General features: G+C 35.2%; 1 protein-coding gene across 4 annotated transcripts in view; it reads right to left on the minus strand.

Annotated features, from left to right (window-relative positions):
- Positions 1 to 9,853: 9,853 nt before the first annotated feature.
- RYR2 (ryanodine receptor 2) overlaps positions 9,854 to 24,706 on the minus strand; it is a 423,080-nt gene continuing 408,227 nt past the window's right edge. For all 4 annotated transcript variants that reach the window (XM_080588287.1, XM_080588286.1, XM_080588285.1 and 1 more), the window contains 9 exons: positions 22,139 to 22,272; positions 20,741 to 20,801; positions 19,247 to 19,393; positions 18,497 to 18,631; positions 15,421 to 15,577; positions 14,162 to 14,226; positions 12,784 to 12,884; positions 11,952 to 12,003; positions 9,854 to 11,156 (listed from right to left, as the gene is read on the minus strand). In XM_080588287.1, coding sequence (XP_080444413.1) covers positions 11,061 to 11,156; positions 11,952 to 12,003; positions 12,784 to 12,884; positions 14,162 to 14,226; positions 15,421 to 15,577; positions 18,497 to 18,631; positions 19,247 to 19,393; positions 20,741 to 20,801; positions 22,139 to 22,272 — 948 coding nt within the window. In that variant the 3' untranslated portion in view covers positions 9,854 to 11,060. The remainder of the gene's footprint in view (positions 11,157 to 11,951; positions 12,004 to 12,783; positions 12,885 to 14,161; positions 14,227 to 15,420; positions 15,578 to 18,496; positions 18,632 to 19,246; positions 19,394 to 20,740; positions 20,802 to 22,138; positions 22,273 to 24,706) is intronic.

The following is a 24,706-nucleotide window of genomic DNA, read 5'->3' on the forward strand; positions in this document are numbered from 1 at the left end:
GGCTTTGTCCCATAAAACTGTTTTTACTGTAGGGCTTTCATATATGTATTTTGCAAGATAAATGCCTGATAGTATAGTTTGCAATGACTCTTGACAAAGCGACAATTTGCATTTCTTAAAAGACTTTTTCTGGAGGTTTTTGGTGGCTGTTCTTTCCAGATATAAGTACAAACAGGGTTAAAATGTGACAGTTAAGTGACAGGTTACAGGAGGATCTTTTGGGAGATCAAAAAGTACAAGGCCACGATAGCTGAGAGGGAGCAGAAGAAAACAGAAATGAAAGCAGACTGCCAAATTTTTTTCATAACACCCGTATGATAGAAGTACTAGTCTCTTTAAAACAGGCAAAGAATCACAACCATGTCTTTGTCATTTGGAAAGTATATATTCAGATTATTACCCCTGAAGGGGAATTGTCTTTTCATGATGAAAGTCATCCAATTTAAATATTAGACTTATTTTCAAATTTTTTGAGAACATGAAAACTGATTCCAGGTAAAAAGCTTTTAACATATATTAGTCCAGTGTTCAAAACCTTTTCAATTTTCATTACCTTTCTAAATCAGAGTACTTCTGAGGAAAAATAAACAAATAAATAAATAAATAAATAAATAAGTAAATAAATCTTCTTGATGTATTTTTTCCCATGCAGACTTTTAGGACAGATATAACCATACAGCAGTGGAATGGCTGCACTATGTCTGACTAAATGGACATAAAGCCCAGTAACGTGTATCTAAAATGAGTTGTCTCCTTAACCAGATGCTTAGGAAAGCATAGGAAGACATTTAATGATTTAATGTTTTAATGACAGAACTACAGAAATCTTGTTTGTATAGGACATTTAGTTGTCATTTGGTCCTTCTACTTAGAGATGGTCTTTGAAAACCACCAAGAATGGGAGATCCTGGATAACCTGTTCCACTGCTTCACTGCCCTCCTAGTTTTTCCTAATGTCCAAACTAAAACTCAGAACCCATTATTTAGGTCTTTTGTCCCTTGTTACATAGTCCAGCACTTTTGGTGTTTGGCTCAATCACCTCTGGAAATCCCCATTTCGATCAGGTTGTTAATAACCCACTCGTACACAAATTTAACAAATACAGCCTCCTCAATCTCTTCATTCACAGATTATGCTCAAGGCCCTCACCCATCAGGGCAGTCCTCTCACTCCTCTGAACTGTAAGCTCAGGGAACTTCATAAGCCATATGTGGCTTTAGATACTTGATGACTTTGAGCATATTTGTAATATATATCTGTTCTGAAGACTACTAACACCGACAACATCTTTTGCTGGTGCCATGGATCAGCTACTGGTGTTCTGTTAAGATTTCAATCTGGCTCCTAATACTTCTTGTATCAGAAGAAATAACATACCACCATCCACTTGCACCAAGACACTCATGATTTTCTAGACGTCTGTTATACCTTTGTCATATTCTTCCTAAGCAATCTCTTTAAGAGACTTTAAGAGACTCCTATCCAATGCAATTGCCCATTGTACAGAGATAGTGAAAATCACTCAGATGACATTTCATACTTTTGGTCATACTGGTCGTTTTTTTGCAAACCTTTTCCAATTCTACTACATCCTTTTGAGATGAGAGGCTAATAACTGCACACAGCATTCAAGAGTAGGCAAACTATGGATTTATACAGTACCATCATGATGTTCACTGTTGTGTTCTCTGTTTTCTTTTCACTTTTTTAAGTTTTTAAAATTAATTTGGTCTTAGTGGAATGCAAAATTTTAATGACAAAAAAAGTAATCACTAAAAGATCACTAAAAAAAAATTTAAACCTTTAACACCTTGAAAAGAAGATGTATACTTTTACAGAAACTCCACTGAAAAGTATATGATATTAACCTGTTGATCTGGAGCAGAATTCTGAGCAAATAGAAAACAAACTTGCCTAATTACATTCAAGAATAATGAAGAGAGAGAGAACCTTTGAAGTCTGACCCAGGGACATTTTGAGATGATGGGTCTATCTAATGTAAATCTAATGATTTACATTATCATCTTTAAATTATTACAAATTTTATACTTCTCCAAGCATAAAGAACTTGTGAAGAAAATAAATTCAGTGTCTGTATTTCCTGTCCGAAACTCATTCCATTATGCCACATCTATTTAAACACTGAACAGTTTTCCATATGTGTGCAGATACTATAAACTATTTTCTAAAACAGGTCTCCACAGAAAGAAAACTCATCATTTTGCCTGTCACTTGAAAAAGCAGGGCATGTAGATGAGGATCAGGAATAATCTTTTTAAATAGCTAGGACCTATAACAAGCTTTGAGTTTTTAACATTAATATTTAACAGCAAAAACTTGGCTTGTTACCAGCTTAGGGTAACACTGTGAATCACTTAAAAACAGCCCAGTTGTTACAAAAAAATCTGAGGCCCCTCAGTCTAAAATAAATTGTAGATACCTAAAATGCCTATAATGTTTTCCTTAGTGCCTGAAAATTTATCATCTTTGGACAGAGTGAAGATCAACTGCTTGCTATACAGTCTGGTCATACCACTAGTTTATTTCCCAGTCAGTGGATATACTTCGTTCCTTCCATTAGGACAGACCACATGATAAAAGGATATGCCTTGCCGTCAGGACTGAGCAACTGTCCAATTAATTTAACTTTAATTTCTTCTTGCGAGGTGTCTGCAAGTATCTGTGTATCAGTAGTTATAGCAGGATGCCGTCTGCTGCCAGAGGACAGAGCCAATAATGCAACTGAGAAAACGCAGATGGTCCTTTACTTGGCACTGAGGTAGATGGGGAAGGGACTCCTTCAGAACTGGATGGGCTTAGCTTAGTTTGGTCACATTACCACAGGACAGAGCAGCAGCCTCACTGGATGCTGCTGTTGAAGCCAGATGCCATCCATTCTGCTGCCTTCATTTTGATCTGCATTGTGGGCACAGTATGGCTCAAAGCTGAGGATAACACTTTCTCCACAATTACTGCAATTTATGAACCTCCAAAGAAATAAAACAACAAATCATGGACTTTTGCTTCTTTCAGTTCACTCATATCATATTTTGTTCACCCACACTCCGTCATGTTTTTGCAAAAATTAAAATAATTTCAAAACTTTTGATTTTTTCCCCCCATTCCTTCACCTGCAAAACACCCATGATGTCTTCATAAGATACACTTAAGAGGAGCTCCCTAAGGAGTCTGACGTTCCTGGATACTACCTAACTTCATTAAAATCAAATTACCCGCCTCTCATTACAATGCATACTCAACTGCAACACAGTGAAGTCAGTTCTCAGCAGCTTTTCCCAGTTAATTTACTTTTTTTTTTTGCCACATTGTTGTCTTTGCTTTAAAAAACAGGCCTTTTGACATAATTATCATATGCTAAAGTAAAGAAAAACTCATACTTCGCTGAATTCTACCTTCTGCTACCATACGTTTTGGAAGATGAAGCTGCAGGACTTTATCATAGCAATTGTTGAGAGAGAAGGGATTGTGACTGAAGGTGATACTGCTCAACACCTAGTTTTAGAGCAATTCATAGCATTGTTTTAACATATCTCAAAAGCTGAGCAAGTCAGGAGTAGGAAGAAAAAAAGATGCTGAAATTTTACTCCTACATTGAGTGTAACTTAATTAGAACAGAGAGGATTAATCATGATAGTTTTAAAAGGTTATGTCTGAATTTCACTAGTCATAGAACTCTAAACCTACACATCTCTTCCATCTTCTGAAATGAGAAGAAATGGTTTTATTTTTAAAGAAAATCTGTTAACATACATTTTTTTCTCTAGCTTGGGAGCTAACAATTGCCAATGCTGTTAAAAAAGATACCTGTCTTTTTTTCATTCTTCTCCTGATTACCCAGCAGACTAGTTACCATGAGCAATTACCAAGTATTCTCTTGAGGTGGAAGCAAACTAATATTTGAAATAAACTTATTTTGGAGTATCACTGAAGAGAATACATATTGGAAAAAAAACAACTACTAAACATACATTTTGCATGTTCTTTGGTATAGATGTTTATTCTACCTTATTCTACGCCATGATTGATCATGGCGTTAATGCATTCATCTTCTTAATAGCAGTGCCAGTTCAAGCCTTTGCTGCCAGATTGAAAAACCTCATTTTATTTACTTCTCTAGTTTACCGCTTTTTTTTTTTTTCCCCCTGGTTTACCCCATAGACGTTTGCTGTAACCAAGAGAAAAATGCAATGTGACACTGAGCAGCTGGTTGTAGGAGGACTGTGAACAGCTTCAGGTTGGCTCTGCTACAAAATATATATATATATATATATACAATATGTAAAAAATAAATAAAATTACTATTTCTGTCCAAAAAACAGCTCTACACTTTCTAATAGCCTACTATCCTCATTTCACACTTTATCGTAATACTGTACAAAATCAAAATCTATATATAATTGAATGTATATTGGTGCTGTGTGGTACCTACTCCATGGATGCTATCTGAATATAACTCTAGTTGGATTTCCTATGAAAAACTGAACCATTTGCCTGTTAATAGTGATGGAGAAAAGAGATGAGTCTGACAGTTTCTCAGATCAATGCACATGTTCTGATACTGTAAAAAAACAGTGAACACATTTACTTAAACAAAAAATCCTTGGATTGCAACACTAAAGAAGCAATGGTATAAATTATGTTTTTAATTGCTATGCCTCAAGAACTCATTTCAGCTTAATGAACACAAAAAACATGTGAGCAATGCCTACCCAGTCAGTGCATATCTTCATAACTGTAGAAATTAAGAACTTCAGAGAGCCTTGAGAAATACATTTTGTAGGTTTTAATCTCTTTATTTATATTTTCCAGCGCTGCCATATTTTCTATCAATATGGCTTTTGACATGAACTGATTGACGTAATAGATGCAACAGCAGGATGGAAATATCTACTTCTCTGAGCTGCTATAAGTATCCAAGATCGAAAAATTTGTTTAAGCAATAAACCTTAGATTAAAAAAGAAGAAAAAACTGTGTAAAGAAAAGTTATACAAGCTATAGGAGGCCACCGTCTATATGGTCAATCTATGAGTATCATATAAGTATCTCAGCTGGGAAAGCATTCAACTGGTTCCCTCAAATGTTCTCCAGGTTCCACAAGACCTTCTGTTTGGTTTCTTCTGTTTAGCAAAAGGATGACCTATCTCCAAAGTAGCAGGAACATTCCTACAGGGTGGACATGCAAGCTGTATCACAAAAACTAGAAAACCTCATCAACTAAGCCAGTGAGATAACTTTCTTTCATACTTTTGTGCTAGTAAAGTACTTCTTTTGCTCATGATTGCAGAGTGGTTAAATAGCAGGATATTCTTCTTTTTCTTCAAACACAGTATGCTATAAAAATTTTAATGTTTTCCAGAGGTTAAAAGCAAGCATATTGTGTAAATCTCATATACTAACTGAATATTAATGAAAAATAAATACATTCTATGTAATGAAACAGCTTGAGAGAATGTATGCAGTGATAACTCACGGGGGGCGAGGGAGGGTCTGGATGCTGTGCTGTTCTAGCTACAAGTGCAGAGCACAACACTGTATGGGCTGCTGTGGGGAAAGTTAACACCATCCCAGCCAGACCCAGTACACTTTCCTCAGCAATTACTTTCAGATCATCTAGTAAGTAGTCAGCTGATGATATTTTCACTATTACCTACTCTATTCATGATATTATCCCACTGTAACTTTGAATTTCCCTGTCCATGTACTGAATGTACATTTCCCTGTCCACATCCTTTACTCAGGCTTTCAGCTCTTTAAGGCTAGAGACAACTGTTTTGTTATGAAGTGGTATGGCAACTGACACCATAAGGCCTTCAGTCCTGGTTTGGATCCTGAAGCTCACTTACAGCACAAAAATTATTTTCAAAATAAATCATGACAACCTTAAAAATGAGTCCATGTGTGCCTACAACCAAAGAATTAATTTATAAAAATTCTGTTTTTCAATCCTTCTCATTTATAGAGCTATTTTCAGAAAAGTTTATTAGCTACATATTTCCCAGACATAGTTTAATATCTCAGGAAAATACTAACAGTTCTTAAGAGTTTAACAGGAAACTGAAGTTTGATCACAACAGTGCAGAAGCAGAGCTCATTGAAGGTTTCATAACTGAATTCCACTTCTCAACAGATAAAAATTCTTTTATCTTTTTTTTTTTTTTTGCTTTTACTTCGGAACTTTCCATTCTCCCTGGCTTCTTTGGGGTTGTATTTTGTTGTTGTTCTTGTTGGTTTTGTTTTCAGAATGTGTTCAATTCATGCACAGTTTCCCTCTATTCCACCAGCACTGTGTAAGAAACAATTAATTAGAACCTTTATACTCATGTCACATCTCAAAATTGTATGATCCAGCATTATAAAGCCAACTTTCAATGTTCTAAAAGTGATTAACATATTCCTAAAAGAGAGGTATTTAGTCTCTGTAACTGCAATTTCTACTAAGCAACACAGCAACTACATCTTGTATGCAAACTTGGAGCATTTACACCATGGATTGACAGTAAAGTCTTTTGAATTTTAAAGTTGTGTATTTTTGAGCTTTTTTCCTTTACATTTCAGAAATTTCAAAACTTTTTTCAGGTGAACTTTAGCTCATATCTTCCCATCCAGCACACATACATAGAACTCCAAACCTTTTTAATAGTAGGTCTGCCCATGATCCTCTATATTATTATAAAACCATTCTGTTGGTATCAAAAGTAGTCTCAGTTCTTGACCTCCATTTGCACAGCTGAATGTGATGCCGTTTGGCTGTCAGCGATCTTCAAAAACTGCTGAGAAGGGTCCTCTTTACCACTTAACACATGAAGGTCTTTTTGCCTAAATGAATATCCAAAGCAAAGAAAAAGACAATTGTGAAGAAAACTAGATAGAGAAAATTGCACAGAAATAGTTAAAATGGCATGCAGACTACAGAGAAAACTGTAATCCAGAAAAGACATTACAAGAACAACAACAAAAAAGGACAAAAAATGCTGCAGCTGCAAAATAAGCTCACATTAAAATGGATTTTTATGCTTAAATATCTTGTAAGTCTACCATAAGTGACTCTAGGATGATCTAAATTGAATTCCTATTTGCAACCACACCTCTATGGCTTATTATGGGTTTAGAAAAGCTGAAAACTGAAAGAGACAAATAAATATACAAATAAAAGTGGCTGTGAGTTACGAAGAGAGTCTGAAGGAGCTACATTTATGAGGATAAATAGTAGATTTAACCAGAGAACATACCCACCCATGCTCTCTGTGAGACAGATGGCTTATCTTTTGACAGAAGATATTCTTGACACTACAGTGATAGTTGTTTTGGCTAATGAGGAGCAAAAATTAACAAATACTTTAGAAAATTAAAAAAAAATAATTACAACATAAGAATACTGGTGATTATGTAAGCAAAAAGAAAAATTTGGTGCCTCCGAATTTGCAGAATTTTTTTTCAAAGGAGTCAGAAAAACATTCAAGCAAATCGTAAAGAGAAAGGTATTCATTAGTAAGAGTCCTGTAAAAGCAGTAAGATACTACAAACCTAAATACTCTACAACATCTTAAATAGCATTTTAGAGGCCAAGATGGAAGGCAGTAGTTCTGTAGTAATATGTGGGCCAAGGATATCACGGTGGCCTCTTGTTCTCTCTTTTCTGTGATTGTCTTAGCAAAAAACACAGACTTAAGAATTCAGTGTTTTAGTAGAATGAAATATGGAACAAACTATTGGAAGAAGGTGTAATCCTTGTGACATTTCTTCTTTAGCAATTCAGTTCTAAGTGGGATGATATATCAATGGGTAACTCAACTTCCACAAACTAACCACACCTCGAATACTCTCTCATCTTACTTCACTTTACCATTGCCATTCATTTCTTGGGTTCTTTGCTGATATTAACATAAATACACTAGGATCATCAGTTCTGGAGTTCTTAACTGCCCTCTTTATGCTTGACCTTCAGAAGTAAACAGCAACAAAGTCTCTCCGCTACCTTCAACAAAGGGCAACAGTTCCACCTGGAAATTACACTTTTACTGACACCATCTGTAAACTCAGCTAAAAGCTAAAATAATGATAATAATAATAATAATAACATACACAAAAATATGTGCAAGTATAACCTTAAATAACCTGTGCATAAGCACTGTAATTGATTTTCTTGAATTGAAAATTGCAGTGTTTCAAGTGACATATTATTAGCTGCTCTTGTACATTGTGCTACTATGCAGGACATGTCAATGTTAATTTTTTTGATAAAGCAGTACAAGTAGTGAATTTGTTGGCTGTGTTCATATGCTCATATTGCTTATTTTACTGACACTTTTACAACACATAAATTCCAAGAAATTGCATTTGTCTCAGTAAGGTTAGCCATTTAAAATAAAATCTAAGAATTCTCTTCAGTTTTGTATAATTCTAAAACAAATTAAACAGTACTAGCTTGGTAGCTCAGTCTATATCACATAGTAAGTGATTTGCCTTAATAATAATATCCCATTAAAGGTAGACATCAGTGTCAGAAACAGTAAGAAACACAGGAAATACATAATTTTAAAATAAACTAGTCCCCTATGAGATGTATTCTTTGTTTTAACTTCAAAATGAGTTTATTTTCTTGAATTGAATGTGTTAAGTATTAAAAAATAAAAATAAAAATAAGCTCCCAGTAGCAACTTTTTGTGTACCGAATCAAAGAGGGAAGTCAAGTTTCAGGGTGTCACCGAAATTCCCCAGCCATTCCACAGGGGTCAGTATGACCAGGCTCTGAGGGTCTACTGAAGCCAGTTTCCAGTCACTTTCAGCAGTGAACACTAATCCTGTAAAATTTAATGAACCAATTCTTAGTTGTAGGAAAAACTTTTGGGAAAGCTATTAATAAACTTCATTCAGTAAATGAAGATTTTTCATACGTACAGTAAAACTTTTTGTCTCACCATATAATCGCTACATATCACACTAAAAGAGTGGAGTTCTAGTGTGGCTTCACATATATTTATGACACTGTATACAGGATTTAACAGCAAGGATGTCCCAGAAGCCTTGTGATTTCTGAAGGCAACAAGGTGAAGTTAAGGCTAAGGTTAAAGAAACACGTCACTTTTATTCCCGTATTTGCCCACAAAGTCCATCTGAAATTGCTTTCAAAACAAAGGGATCTTGAAACATCAGTCAGAATCTTTAGCTACCAATTCCTCAACAAAATCTGCAAGACCAAATGAATGTATGTGTGTCTGTCTTTGCCCCATTGGAAAACTATTCTCATGTCAAATACCCAAAAAGACATGTTACTGAAAACTCCAATTTCTAGCCCAAATACACCAAACAAAGAAAGGTGGATTCAAAACACCTAAATTGTGCCAAACTTAAGAAACAAAGCTAGAATGAATAATCCAAACTGACTGAGGTTGTTTAATACAAATTGGTGCTGCTTTACCCTCTTTTCCCACCATCACCAGACTGCCCAGCCTCTGGTCCCAAATATTGTAGAATCTGGGACAACCGAAACCAGAATCCTCAACAGGATCCCAATTTCAGAGTAGCAGTATCCATAATCCACTGAACTGAAAGCCTGGCTTTAAATACAGTATACAGTATTCTTAAAGGATTATTCCCTTAGTTATAACTTTTCAAAGTTACAACCGAATACTGATACAGACTTACTTTTATGACAAAGATGTGGGCTGTAAGAAAATGAAACAGAGCAACGGAATAGCAAGAAGAGGGGAAGAAAAAAAAAACTCATTGAGAAAACAGCAACTTAAGCTTGTTTTGACGTGGATACAATTAACTCAGGGATTAATAAAAAGACTCAGTAAGAAACCTCAAATGCTCCCAAAACCACCTCATTTCCATTCTGAATCTCTCTTTTTATTTGTAAAGACTGGCATTACAATTGAAAAGGACTCAAAATGGAGTGACATACACATCATTGGTGTTTCATGATGCAACTGATGGGATCCCTGAATGGATATTGCTTCAGCTTTGATTTTAAAAAATAATTTAACAAGAAAATCTTCAACTCCACTATCGATCACAGGTGGCAGAAGTGAAAGAAAGAAAAAGAAAAGAAACCCAAAGTACTGTCAAATTCATAACATATACATTGTTGGCTGATGACACTTGTTCCAGATGTACAATAAAGCCCACAACACTTTATTACTATGGAAATAATTATTGTGAATGTTTTTTTTCATGTTGATCAACTTGCTTTTGAAGGTTGTTTCTTTGATTGTTTTAAACTTGCATAATAAACATGCAATGAAACATTTCTTGTTAAAGTGTTTTTTTCAGTCTTCTTGTCTTCATACAAAGATTTCATAAAGTTGCAGTGTTGTATCAGAGCATTACCAAAATAAGAGCAAAAGCTAAAGAGGAAGGTAAATGTGAAATGAACTTGATGAGAATAACCTAATCTTGTCCTGAGACACTCCAGTCTTAACAAAAAGATGTGCACAATCAAACCCCTTCCTCCCAAACCAACTAAAAACAAAAAATAAATATTAACTTGGAAGAAAGAAGAAAAAAAAAAAACAAGGAAAAAAAAATACAATGTCATCATGCACTCATCTTCTGCATAGCTCAACCCACATATAGTAAGGCACTATTTCCCCACAACTTAGTGTCCACAACAATCTTTTACAGTGCTCTGTGAACTACATATAGTTCCTTCCAGGATGATGAAATAAATAGACTGAATGAGTGTTGCTACCATATCACCCCATGTGTGATTTTATAGACAAGGGCATCATCTGGCAGTTTCAGAAATAAGCTGTCTCAAGTCTCTTCTTATGTGAGCATGTTATGTATTGGGATATCTTTTGCATGTGCAAGTGGTTGGTTTGTTTTCCAGAGTTGCTGTTATTTTTCATTGTTCTTTACTCCAGTGTTCTCAAAGCAAATACACAAGAAAATAAAAGCACAGTTGGGTCATTAAAAACAGAGCTTTGGTGCTCCATAAAGCACACAGCTTTGGGGATTTAAGAAATCTATTGGATATTCCCAAAAGAGCTGGGAAATATGGATGTATTTTCAAGTGGAAATCCTCATCTCTGCTTAGTTGAGCTGGTCTTCGTACTGTTTTCGGAAGCAATCACCAGCAGGAAAAAACTCCCAGCACCGTTCTTGATACATTTTCCATACATAGGATTCCTGGAAGAAACAAAATTTAAATAACTTAAATTGATTCAATGAGAAAACATCAAGCATGCCTTTTTTTTTTTTTATCAGTTTAGAGTAGATTTTACATTTTTGTCACCTAGCCAAAAAGCACTAGAGAAAACACACAAGAGATGACCAGATAGTTTAATTGTAATTTCACATCTAGAAGCAATGTAAAGCTCAAGTAAAACTGGTCATAAACATAAGCAGATTTTTTTCTGTCACAAAAATTTGACTGAATTTCTGTATCGGTCATTTCAAAGCATCCATACACATAATGCATTAAAAAATGGATTTCAAAGGTCCATTTGAACAGCAAACAGCAAAGAAACCTACTGTTAAAATTGTTTTCACAGGTTTCATTTCATATACATGCACAAGTGCTTTCATACTGACTTATCTAGAAAGGTAAAAATAGAAGATCATATAACTGATGAATGATATTAAATGAGAAAGAAAAAAAAAGGAATGTTGCTTTCACAGGATGCTTAAATGTTCTGCTTCTCATTATTTTTGCTTATAGTCTGTATTTATATTTTTTTGTGTAAGTAATGCTTTAAGAATAACAGGCCAAATAACAAAATAGGAAACATTAGAGAATTAATACTCAATCTAACATCAAACAACCAAAATCCTAAGAACTGTTTAGAAGAATGACAATTAAGTTACTTACCATATAGGATATTATTCATTAGAATACTCTTAGTTTTGCCAAGACAGAATGATTTTTATTTTAGAACCAGTCTCGTTTAATAACTGTTGGCATTCATGGAGTTGTTCACCTACCTGTCCTGTATGCTCTGTTTCATCTTTATTAATAAGATACATCAGGAAAAACCTAAAATCAAAGAAAGAGTTATTATGAATACAGTATCTGGAAGCACTAGGCAACCCACAGATTGATGGGTATTTCTCAACATGTTGTGTACAAAAATGTGAGAAAATTTTGTTCAAGTACTTACAAGTTCCAGAATTATATTTATGATGATATTCCCAGACTTATACTTTCCTCAAAATGTTAACATTCACTCATTTTTCAATGAATAGCAGAAAATGCAGAAGATTCAAAGTGATTTACAATAAATGAGTACTTTGTTTGAATGAAGATTTTTCTAAGCTATTTGAAAAATGTAATAGACATTTTCATGCCGACAGACACTAACTTAGACATAGAGAGTAGCCATTGATTTTTTTAATAAATACAAAATGCTGAATATCATTAAGAAATCAAGGATACTAACTAGCCACATACCAGATTCCCAGTTTCCATATCCTAGCTCACACAAAACTGGTGTCTCACAACCAAATTGGAAACAAGGTATTGAAGTTTGTTCATTCTCTGCTTCTACCTCCACAGAAATTATATTGCCTCATAAAGTCAGAACAGCTTTCCTAATAAAGGGAAAGCTCAAGCTTTCTTTCTCATGGATTCTAGACAAAAAAAAAAAAAAAAAAAAAAAAAAGCCTCTTTCCTTTTTTCGTTCATTCATCCAGGCAGCATGAATGCACATCAAAGCCAAATGGTACTGACTCGTGCTTATGCAATAGAGCTAATCAGGTACTTGCAGAGGCTGCAGGGGTCATGAGTTACCAAGAAGTTCATTTTTACTGTACTTACAAATAATTGGCCAAGTTGTGCTCCTGCAGTGTGTGTGTTTCAAAGCCGTGGGGCACTGTATCAAAGTAATCATTTCCTATTCCACAGATAAAGCACTTTGTCTAAAAGAAAAAACACACAACACTTCAACACTATATAGAACCCTGCACCCTCCTGAGAACAGCCACCCTATAATGTAGCAATTTTCTTCAAAATGGCAATGCATCAACTATAACATGCACTGAACAAAAAGGTTTTTCTTTTAATGACTGGCACTGGATGCTTCAGCCAAAACACTTGAATAGAAGATTAACTGCCATCAGAGTAACCTATTCTGTTTGATAAATAAATAAACCAATCAATCAATCTTCAGCACCTATAAGTGAACAGATATGAGGAGAAAGAATGGCATTGAACTTGTCAGTCAAAGCTGTTACTTTTTTTCCTTGAACGTTATAAGTAGTATTCATTGTAGCACATGGCAACATTTACCTCAACCGCTTGTTGTGTTCATTCAGCTGAAGTTGAATATGCTTTTAGTTTAGATTACACAACACAGCAGTTCTTTCTCAACACTCTTCTGAATTATTACATTCACACTTAAATGACAGAAGAGAAAACCAGCAAGTACTGGATACTCACACGTAGATTAACCAAAGAAAATTACATCTGAGATGAACTGCATCATGGCAGTTTTAACAGCTGTTAGAAAACTCTAGTCAGAAGATCCAAGGAATTCATAATATACAGCAACATACAAAGATTTTTGTTGTTTAAAACAATGAAAATACAGTCTAAAGTTTAAGAAGTCATGAGAAAATAAACTGTTAGGGTTTTTTTTGCATGATTTTTTGTTGATTTATCACTGACAGCAAAAAAAAAAAAAGTCCACACTTATCTGGAGGTATTAAAAAACACTAGGAATTAGCAAACAAATATTAAATAGAGCAGAATGTAAGTGCAGACAAACAGTGTTTGTGTCCCATGCAAGTAGCAGCTAGTACCTGTCAATAGCATGCCACTTTCACAGCACAGAGCAAAGAGCAGTAAATGCTATTCAGAACCTGGATGCTAGCAGAGTATTCTCTTCATAAAAATGTCTAAAGACTATTTAATTGTACTAACAGAACTACTTATTTAAGTTCTTATGATGCAATAAATAAAACAACAACCAAAAAAAAAATCTAAGTTACTTTTTCCATAGAATGAACTGAGATGTAAGAATACGATCTTACCCAGGACACTGTATGGCATTGGATCCTCTACAGAACTGTGTATTTCAATTAAAATTGAATTCAATTTAAAAACTATCCACTGGCTGTACTACCCTTTGATTGAACTGGTTTTCTTTTGAGGAAACCTGAAAACAGTGTACGGTTCAGCAACTGGATGTTCTTACCTCCATGTCTTCTTTAACTTGTTCTTGTTGATCTCTTAACTCACCAAAAGCATCAATAATTAAACCTAGGGATTAAGTTAAAATAATAGTTAATGTTCAAGAACTGTGACAAAGAATATTTGGAAATCCAGGGACAACTCTGACAAATAATATTCAACGGCAGTCTTGTGTAGAAACAGTAGAAAGTGATATACCTTCCAACAAATGCAAAAACATCCAGATATGTGAAGGAAAATGAGCAAGTCAAAGAAAACAGCTACCTGTAACATGGTACCAGTACAGTACCATTTGGAATTATAAAATATAGGATACGCGAACTTCTGTTTTATTTGCAGTGCTCTATCCTTGACTAAGCACATAAAGACGTTCCTGGGTTTGCAGCAATGGAGGCTTTAACACGCTAAGAACACTACTGTACATTTAACAGTGTTCAGGTATGTATTACACAGCAGATGTAAAGAGTTCCAGAGCTGTATGCATCTTCTCTCACTATGGTTGTCATTTAGCTTGAGGTTCCACTGTCAGAGCTCTGCAGAAGTAAGGGGCCATTTCAGGGAGAAGATGGCTCAGATTATAGATTCTCCCTTTGGTTGCACTGATACAAGTATGGAATAACTCCACAATCATTACCAAAATTACTGTGCTGTAAAACTGATGAATACCAGGTAAGAATTACTCTCAAGCTTGACAGCTAAGGCTTCTACTCTTTACCCAGTCACAAAAATAAGAAACAAGCAGTAAGAGATAAACTACTTGAGATTATGAAAAATTTTACATCCTCTGCAAATCCTTTAAAACAACCTGTTGCTTGAATAAGAGTTATAAACAACATAATAGAAGCTCAGAATTGCCTTCTAAACTCCTTTGTAGGAAGTGAGAAAACATTCTTATAGGCATAAAACTTTTGTTATTTTCCTGTTAGTTGACAGGAGGCAATAATAATTTTTTCTAATCACTTCTCTTGCTGATCATTTACAGGAGTCTTTTAGAGGAGGCAATGGGAAGATGGAAATGGTAATGACATCAGTATTCTTGTGGCAAGTAGCTTTTTTGTTTCTATATTGATCCAGTTAGAGCCTGCTGACTGTACAGAATCTAGGAAGAACAGCATATGGATAAAAGCCAGCTGGGTGTGATTTACTTTTTAAATCTGCTTTTTGATCTGTCCTGGTTGAATCTTGGGCATAGGATAACTGTAGCACTGAGATCCATGTACTGCTAAATAATGCTTTCAGTCACAGTGGGCTACATATATATACCTTGAATAATGGCAAGCAGGATGACGATCACAAAGAAGAAGAAAGTGATATCAAAGATAATCCGATAGATTTCATATTCATCTCCTGCTGGATCCTCTATTTCATCACCAATTCCTCCACCAGCACGTACTCCAACATACATGTGAAACATATAGCACTAAAAACAAACAAAGATACAAAAAAGTTTGTCTGCATCTATGAGTAAAAATATCAATTTTTTCAAATTCAGTAATTGGCAGACACTGGTCTATGTTCTAGCAGAAATACTACGTGAAGTCATCTATTTCTCTTCCAGGTTACGGATACTTCTGAAAGGGCAGAAATGCTGCTGTGAATCTGAAACTGCAGCATTTCATGTTCTGTCTTTATGTCATGGTTCAAAAAGATTATATGTTATAATGTTGTATGTATAATGTATATGTTATAATGTATATAATGTATATATAATGTATATAATATGTATAATGCATATGTTATAAAAAGATTATATTATGACTACCTTGAGCCTACCAGCATACCATGATTCAGGTCCAAATGTTTCAGCATACAGTACAGTAATATGCTAGTAGAAAGTACCATTACCACCAAATCTATTTCCCATTATTCTATCTCAAAAGTGAATGACTTGTCCCATCTCTGATGTTTCAAAAAAACAAACAAACAAACAAAAAACAACAAACAAACACAACAAACAAATACAACCTTTCAGTATGTTTGTGCAGAGGACAGGCTAAGGATGGAAACAGTCTACACCAGTGCTGCAAAGGGGTGCCATAAGTACAGTCGTGGGGTGCTGACAATGCAAAAAATCCAGTTTATCATGTAATAGAGGATTATGCTATCAAACTCAGAGGCCTGAAGAAGACTGATTCTTTTTCTTTAAGAACTTTTGTTAACTACAGATACAATTCTCACTGTATCAAAAAGTAGTGATTCCAAAAAGCTAACCATATGAAAGACCCATTATTTTACTTCTATACTGCTCTTACTCCTATATCCCTTGAGTAAGAAAATTATAATAGTAACATACAATGCTGAATGACCAATGGCTGAGAAACGTAATATTTTACAGAAAGTTTTTATTTCACCATTTAAAGTCAATGTTATTTTTCAATTACTGAAAATTAAAATATATTATCAATACCTTTATTTTTTTCCCCATTTCACATTGCAAGTCTTACCATTTTTACAAACAACCCTGATTTTATAGCAGATTTATTATATTTATTTAATTATAGATTTATTGCGTGTTATTCTAGCTTGCTCCTGTACAATACTTAAGTCTTTTTTTAGGTGTATTTTCAGATAAAAAAGATGGAGAGTGACTCTTTGCTCAATCAGATAATGACAGGACAAAGTGGAATGGTTTTAAACTAAGAGAGGGGAGATTTAGATTAGGAGGCAGTTCTTCACTCAGAGGGTGGTAAGGCACTGGAACAGGTTGCCTAGAGAGGTTGTGCATGCCCTATCCCTGGAGGTGTTCAAGACCAGGTTAGATAAGGCCCTGAGCAACCTGATCTAGTGGGTTGCATCCCTGCCTATGGCATGGGGGTTGGAACTAGATGATCTTTGAGGTCCCTTCCAACCCGAGCCATTCTAAGATTCTATGATAAGTCAGAATGGGCTTCAGGAGATCTCCAAGTCCAAATTCCTGCTCCAGGTACGGTCCACTATAAGCTTAGACAAAGTTACTCAGGGCTTTATCCAGTCAGGTTGTTAAATCCTCTCAAGGATGGAGACCGCACAACCTCTCTGAGGAAGCTGTTTCACTGCCTGGTACTCCTCAAAGTGAAAAAATATTTCCTTACATCCAGCCAGAATACCTTCTTCCATTTTGTGGTCTCCTTCCATGCACTGCTGTAAAAATCCCTGGCTCATTCTTCCCAATAACCTCTCTTTAGACACTGGGGAGCTGCTCTTAAGCTGCCCCATCCTCACCTCAAAGCCTTCTCTACTCCAGGCCAAACAAGCCCAGTTCACTTAGGATCCTCCCAGGGAAAGTGCTGCATCACCTGACCATCTTAAGTGATTCTCCACTGACTATACTCCAGTTCATCTGTGTCTTTCTTGTACTGAAGGTCCCAAACTGGACAAAAATATAGACATGTTAGTCTGTTTTCACAGTTTATTTGATTACTGGGCTTTTAAAATGAATGGTGTCAATTCCCTGGAAGTGGTTCATACTGTATAACATGCTGAAATATATTTGACTCTGTTGCAGATTACTTTTAGAGAGATATTAACAACAACACAGCCTAGATGTTCTTTGCGATTTAAGCTCTTCTTACCATCTACAACTGAAAAGCCTGGCATCATCTCAGTAAGTAAAAAAAAAAATAACTTTTTAGCAACAGAATGCCAATTAAAGATAATCATGGCAACTAATGGAAGGGGAAAGTAATGGATTTTCAAGCTTTAACAAGCATTTCAGAACTTACACTACTCATGAAAGTTCTTGCCTTCTCCTGAATGGCCTTTAGAACCTCCAGATTTAGCAGTATTGCCCTTTAACTGATTGAGCTCAGGTTCACGGCTTTTAGCTGGTTTTCACTTTTGCAGAAATTATAGCAAAAAAATATTGTCACGTTTCTCGTGTTCCTTTAAATAAGTGTTTGTGTAATATATTCTCCCACGTGCCTGGTGACAGGACGACAGGGAATGGGCTAAAGTTGCACCAGGGGAGGTTTAGGTTGGATATTAAGAAGAACTTCTTTACTGCAAGGGTTGTTAGGCATTGGAATAGGCTGCCCAGGGAAGTGGTTGAGTCACCATCCCTGGAGGTCTTTAGAACATGTTTAGATGTAGAGCTTAGTGATATGGTTTAGTGTAGGACTTGTTAGTGTTAGGTCAGAGGTTGGACTAGATGATCTTGAAGGTCTCTTCCAACCTAGATGATTCTGTGATATGCAGAGTATATCTAGTTCTTAAGGATGTTCACTGTATTTGTTCCTTTGCTTTCCCTTACAGTCTTTCTCTTGCTGGCTAATGATACAAATGTATGAACAGGAATTACAAAAAGGACAGGGCAAAAACATAACAGTTTAAGAAAATAAGCAGAAAGCAAACTAAGACTTACTGTTAACATATCGTCACATTTCATGTCTGGCATATCACCATCTTCACTCTTGTTGTAGAACTTGCGAAAAAAATTGAATGCCACTACTGTGTACAAGTATACCACTACTGCCAGTAATCCTACTGTTAGGACAAGCTGGAAGACAAAATTATACACAATTATAGCTGCCTTGCTGGAAGGTCTTCTAAGCAGACCAAGGATGGTTTTTTTTTGTTGTTTTGTTTTGTTTTTTATCATCAAAAAAGTGTTAAAAAGGTTCTTTGAAATCGGAAGGCCATCAAAAGGGAGGAACACTTTACATGAAACACTGTTCGTAGAACAAATTTCAATGGATGAAAAACCTTCATTATTTTCTCTACTTAAAATCAGAAATGCAATGTCAGATTTTATAACTTCTTAAAGAAATGATTTCTTACTACCAGGGAGCTGAGGCTCTCAAACAGCCCTCCAAAAGAAAGAATAACTGGATCTCAGCTGGATCTTTCTTTAGAAGAATCTTGAAAAAATTCTGAACAGCAACTTTACGGGCTACATAGTAACACAATAACATCTAGAAACTAAATTTAATGCCATGCATTCTAGTGCCACGTTCTTTTGCTTATAAATCTCACTGGCAAGTTTTCTCACCAGCACAGCAGATTTCAGCGGTCAGCTGAATTAAGACAAGAAGTGATCTTTCCTGTGCAGTCTATCAGTAAAAAAAAACAAAACAAACAAAAAACGTAAACAAAAAAAGATAAAAGTTGATACCTGTTTACCATTGTGGGTCACTGATGACAGGATAGTTCGTAACGTCTTGAATCCCATTGCAATGTCAAGAAGATGAGCAGCAAAGAAAAAATTGTTGTAATGGCCAAGGACTGACATGGTCATGTACCAAGCTAGGTAAAGGAAAGACTAAAAGAAAAACAAGCACATTACAAAATACATAAATACATAAACTAAAAAAAAAACCTAAGGACTACTATGTCTAACACAACACTAAGAAAAAGTAGAAATTGCTTGAATGTGCTTTCTATTTAAACAGAAAACCATGACGTTTTTCTTACACAAATTTTGCTTTTGAGAATTTTCTCTGTGCAAAAATATTAAATCTGCAAATGTAGATGTGTTCACATGAAATGTTCAAAATTAACACATCCTAAATTTCAATTTTGAAACAATTCCATTACTTGTTAATGTTTATTATATAAAAAGTCTTCTGATTTGAATTATTTTTTGTTTATGAACAATTACATTAAAATATTAATACCTTAATATGGTCAATGACAAACAAAAGGACTTTGCAAGCAACAAAAGGAATTATATAATTAATTCAAACTACTAAAACTGCTACTTAAATATTTAATACTATTTTAGTTTACTAATACTACAAATGTTCATTTCATCTTTTCCTCTATAATTTAATTTATTTGACTTAAGGACAAGTACACACTTATAAGAAAAAAATTAGACTTTTCTTTAGAAAAGACTTAATCCTGAATGAATTAACTCTCTACAGGTCATGCTTTCTGCAGACCTGGAGAGTTATCGTCCCAACTTCAACCTGCAAGTTCCACCCTTTCTGACCGAAGTCAGTTTATATCTTCTTTCTCCAGCAGTCCTAGTTACAACATCATATTTCCTCTACCATATTTTCCACCAGAAAAACAAGCTGACTCAGGAAAGCCACAATCATAATACCATTTACATTCATAAGATGAGCATTATCTTAAACTGAAGAATATTTTAACAGTCTTGTTTGTCATTCCTTTTTTTTTTTAAGACTCATTTTTTAAAATGAGTAAAATCATTAGCCTCATTCTGTGTCACATCCCGCTAAGAGTTTCAGTGACACAAATTACAGTAATTCTACACCCATTAACTATGCTGATCTGACTGTGTTCCAGGAGTATTTAAGTGACTGCTGATGTAAAGTTTAAGAACAGCATGAAAAATGGCAACTAGAATTTATATAGACAGTTTCCCAATTTTACAGCACTTGCTTATTCCTCCTGAATAACCATATAAGAAAGGGGTTAAGGGGAGAAAACAGACTGAGGTTCTATAGACTAATACCCATGTAACTGGGAAAAGATTTAGTCAATCTCTTTTTAAACTTCTGGGATTTTCTTTATCTATGTAGTAAACTACTTGTAATTCAGAATATTTCATATATGCTCAGAAGCCCTTCAGGCTAAGATGGATATCTTTTTTTTTTTTCAGAAGATGAATGTATGTGTATACATATACTGACAGACTTACATTATCAGTGAAAACAACTCCTAATTTCCACATCTGATACTTAACATCAACAGAGTTTAGCCTGTAAAAGTAAACAAATCACATTTTATATAAGAATAAAATAGGAAAATATGCAACATGAGTGCATATTGCATACTACAGGAAGTGTATTGTCACAGAAAATAAAAAGGTCACAGTTTATCTATTTCTCCCGAGCTGAAATACATCAGAACCTTGTTCTAATTCACACTTTTACTCTGGAATGGACCTGTCTGAAACAAAAGCAGAAGAACAAATGTATAAGTACTATTTCGAAGACATCAGATCTGAAGCTGATCAATATCTACAGTGCAATCACCTACATATAAGTCACATGAACTTTAGAATCAGCAGAGAGAAATCGTGTTTTGAGAATTTGCACCCTGAAATACCAGTTCCTCACCATTGGTTATGATATCACATCTTGAGTGATACAATTAGGTGGCTTTTAAAGACACACAAAGTAAGGTGAAATGAATCTCTGATGTCCTTTGTTTTTCCTACTGATATCAAGAAAAAATGTAAATTAAAAAGGAATGTGTATTAAAACCTTTTGCACAGTCAGGAATAACTCAGACCATGATAACTGGGTGATATTTACTGCCTGATTAGGATTGCATGGATGATATTTACAAATTACATACATTGAAGAGAAAAAAAAAAAAAAAACAACTTGCAGCTTTTGTATAACAGATAATATTGTCTTCTAAGATACTACATTCTTAACAAGAAGGTTACTTGTTCCAGGAGCTTTTGAAAACCTAGACTACTGAATCTTGCGACAAGGAAAATGAAGACCTTTTAACCTCTTTTACATTCTAGGCCAACTGTACCCATTCTTTATACACTTCACATTCATATCTTCTCACCAGACTATGGAAATGTCAGATCCTTCAGGATAAATCTATTTACATTTTTGTCTTCTTTAAAGGGGAAGAATTTCTCTACCACATCTGCATCCAACTGCAGCCCTGCTTATTTTCCCCTAAATTACCACTGTGAAGCACCGATTGCTGCAGATGCCTGAGCCTCAGTTGCCTCTTCCATTGACACAGACTGTACGAATGACAGCAGAACCAAGAACAGCAGCTAGGGAGGCAAAGGGACTGAGACATAAGTTTGACTATGACACCTCTGATAAATAACTTTCATCTTTGTGTATTTCACATTATTCTCTCAAATACGCATGGATTGATCGTATATAGCCATTCATAAAAGAAAAGCCATACAGCAAGAAAATTCAAAGCCAAATGACAAACCTTGAGTTCTTGATTTTAACCAAAATCAATCATTAAATAAATAAATAAATAAAACAACCACCACCACCACCAAACTAAACAAAAACAACAACAAACAAACAAACCAGAAGCAAATGCTTACACAGCAGACAAGGAGCTATCCTTCTTTGGTTTCTTCTTTTCTCGAGCATCACTAAAATCAAGAGCAGCTTTGTCCATTCCTAGTAACTCACTGATTCTGTCACGGCCATAAAACTCACCGTATTTATCCATGACCTAAATTTAGGAGGAGTAGTCAAAAGAGTCAGCTGGGTAGAAGGTTTTTTAGTTTCAGAGACAAGTTTAACATGCATGATCTTTTTCATCTGTTTGTGTCCATCTGTCTATCATACCATTTTTTTTCTCATTAATTTCAATCACTGATAGAGGCTAGAGGGCTCGTTGAAGATATGATGTTCCTACTCATTTAATGAAAATAGGAAGAGAAAAGCAACTCAGCAGAAGCAGAATAACTAAATCAATATTGTCACTGAAAAAAAATGTTGAGCTCACACAAGCAAAAGATGTTTTAAATATCCTATCTACATGAAAAGATCTGATAAAAGTAAAATTTCTTGAAGGTAGTATTCAACCCTTTCTAGTTAACAAATAACAAAAAGAATACGTGTTTATTCTGTTTAGAAGGTTTCTTTAAATAACCTAAACATGTTGATTGGGAATTTTGTATTTTTTTTAAAAAGGGAAAGTATTTCATTTTGAAATCGTTATGAAAGATGTTCTCACTTATTAACTAGCACTATTGTGTAATTTTATGATTTTGTGATATATTATTCATTGCATTATTAACTAATATATAAAGAGTATGTAACAATCACATGATCTTCAACAGAAAGATACAGCTAAAATGTTTTTCAGTGAATTCAAACCATCCCATATCTCTTTCTTACAAAACTTAACGTTTCGCATGAAACATTTCTGGAAATGAACAGTTATTTGCTATCATTCTCACTGAAAGCACAGCTCATCACAGTTATCTGTCTCTTCCCATTTTTAAGAAAAAATTCTCATCAACACCACCCAAAGAAATACAAAATCTGGGGCAACAAGATTATAACTGAATGATTCCCACAGGTAAGAGATAGTATTTTACCATCTTTCTTATAAGTAATGCTTTAAATCTTTGTTGATATTTTTGATAATTTTTAGACACAAAACATCTTTGTCACATGCCTGAAAGCAGTGCTTCATGACTGTGGACCATTCACTAGCCTGGATTTAGGGGTGTGTGTATATATACATAAATAAAACATTCTTTGCAAAACATTTGAAGGTACTTATCTTTGTCCAGAGCAGTTCCTCAAAGTATTAAACCTTCCATACAATTTAAAACCACTCTCTTTTCCTTTTAATAGGAACCTTCCATGAACCTTAACCTCCTACACTGACAGAAGCAATGCACACTTCTCCTTTCTTTTCTGAGTACTCTGTGCTAGCTACTGCCTCCTCTTTGTTTAGACAGACAGATAGGAATATGTATGTAACAACTTCAAATATGCAAAAAGTACATTCAACAGCAAAGTGAATACAGAACTCTAAGTGTTTTTTAGACAGGTTGACCTAAAATTATTATAAAGCAGAATTGCTACTAGTATTTTAAAAAACATGTTTCCAGAAGTGATTAAAGGTTGGCATTAAAGTGGTCTGAAAGAGGTGTAAATCTGATCCAACAACATAAACACCCTCTTTTTCAATTGTGACCAAACACACTATGAGGATTCTTGCTGGAAGATATGGAGTATATATAATGTTTATTTTTCTAGGAACAAGCTGAGAAGGCATTTGAAATAATGTTCACAAGAAATAAACTTCATCAGTCTCTGGTTATGGGGGACTACTTTTGAGAGAGATTATTAGGTTATGCAACAAAAGCTCTGCTGCACACCTACAAAGGAGCACAGAGAGACAACAGGAAGAGTTTAAACAAAACCTTATCCAGCTACTCCCAGGACCATCACAGGAGTCATCAGCCCATCAATAGCCCATCTCCACAAGCCCAGAGGAGCACAGGGGCACAATGGCAGGCAGAAACCCATACTACAGACTTTCGAGGAATTAACACCCTGTCTGGTCCCAGACAGCGCTGTCCCAGAACAGTCAAACCCCAAATGTCCAGGAATGAAACCTGCCAAGTTGAGTCATTGGAAGAAGCTTTTCAGAACACCTTTCAGACTAACAGGTGTTGCTGCCTAGAGGTGTGGGATACATTACAGGATGCAAGGGAAGAGTATTTGGGGACTGCATAGGACTTATTAGATGTTATGGGGAAGAATCAGAAGTGGGAAAGGGGATGGATTTATGTGATTTGGGGAGGAATAGGTATGCGGAAACAGACGGGTTAGGGGATAAAAAGGGGCAGTATGATTTATTTAGTTTGCTGGTCAGTACAGTTGTTTGGCTATGCATTGTGCCTAATCACCTCAATCTGTCCCATCATCTTATAAAATTATTTTCTCTTTCCTGGGTGAAAGACTCTCTATTCTGTGTGCATGTGTATGTGTGTATGATGGTGTGAGTGTAGTAACTGGATTCAAACCATGGGTTAGGGAGAACTATATGTCCATGGTGCAGTAGAATTGAATGCATGTGTGTGAGTCTGTGGTCTCTAGCAAAGGTCAAGCCAGACTAGCTTGCAAGGAGTTGAAGCTGTCTG

Source organism: Anser brachyrhynchus (assembly GCF_964034855.1).
Source record: "Anser brachyrhynchus genome assembly, chromosome: 3".
Taxonomy (NCBI): domain Eukaryota; kingdom Metazoa; phylum Chordata; class Aves; order Anseriformes; family Anatidae; genus Anser; species Anser brachyrhynchus.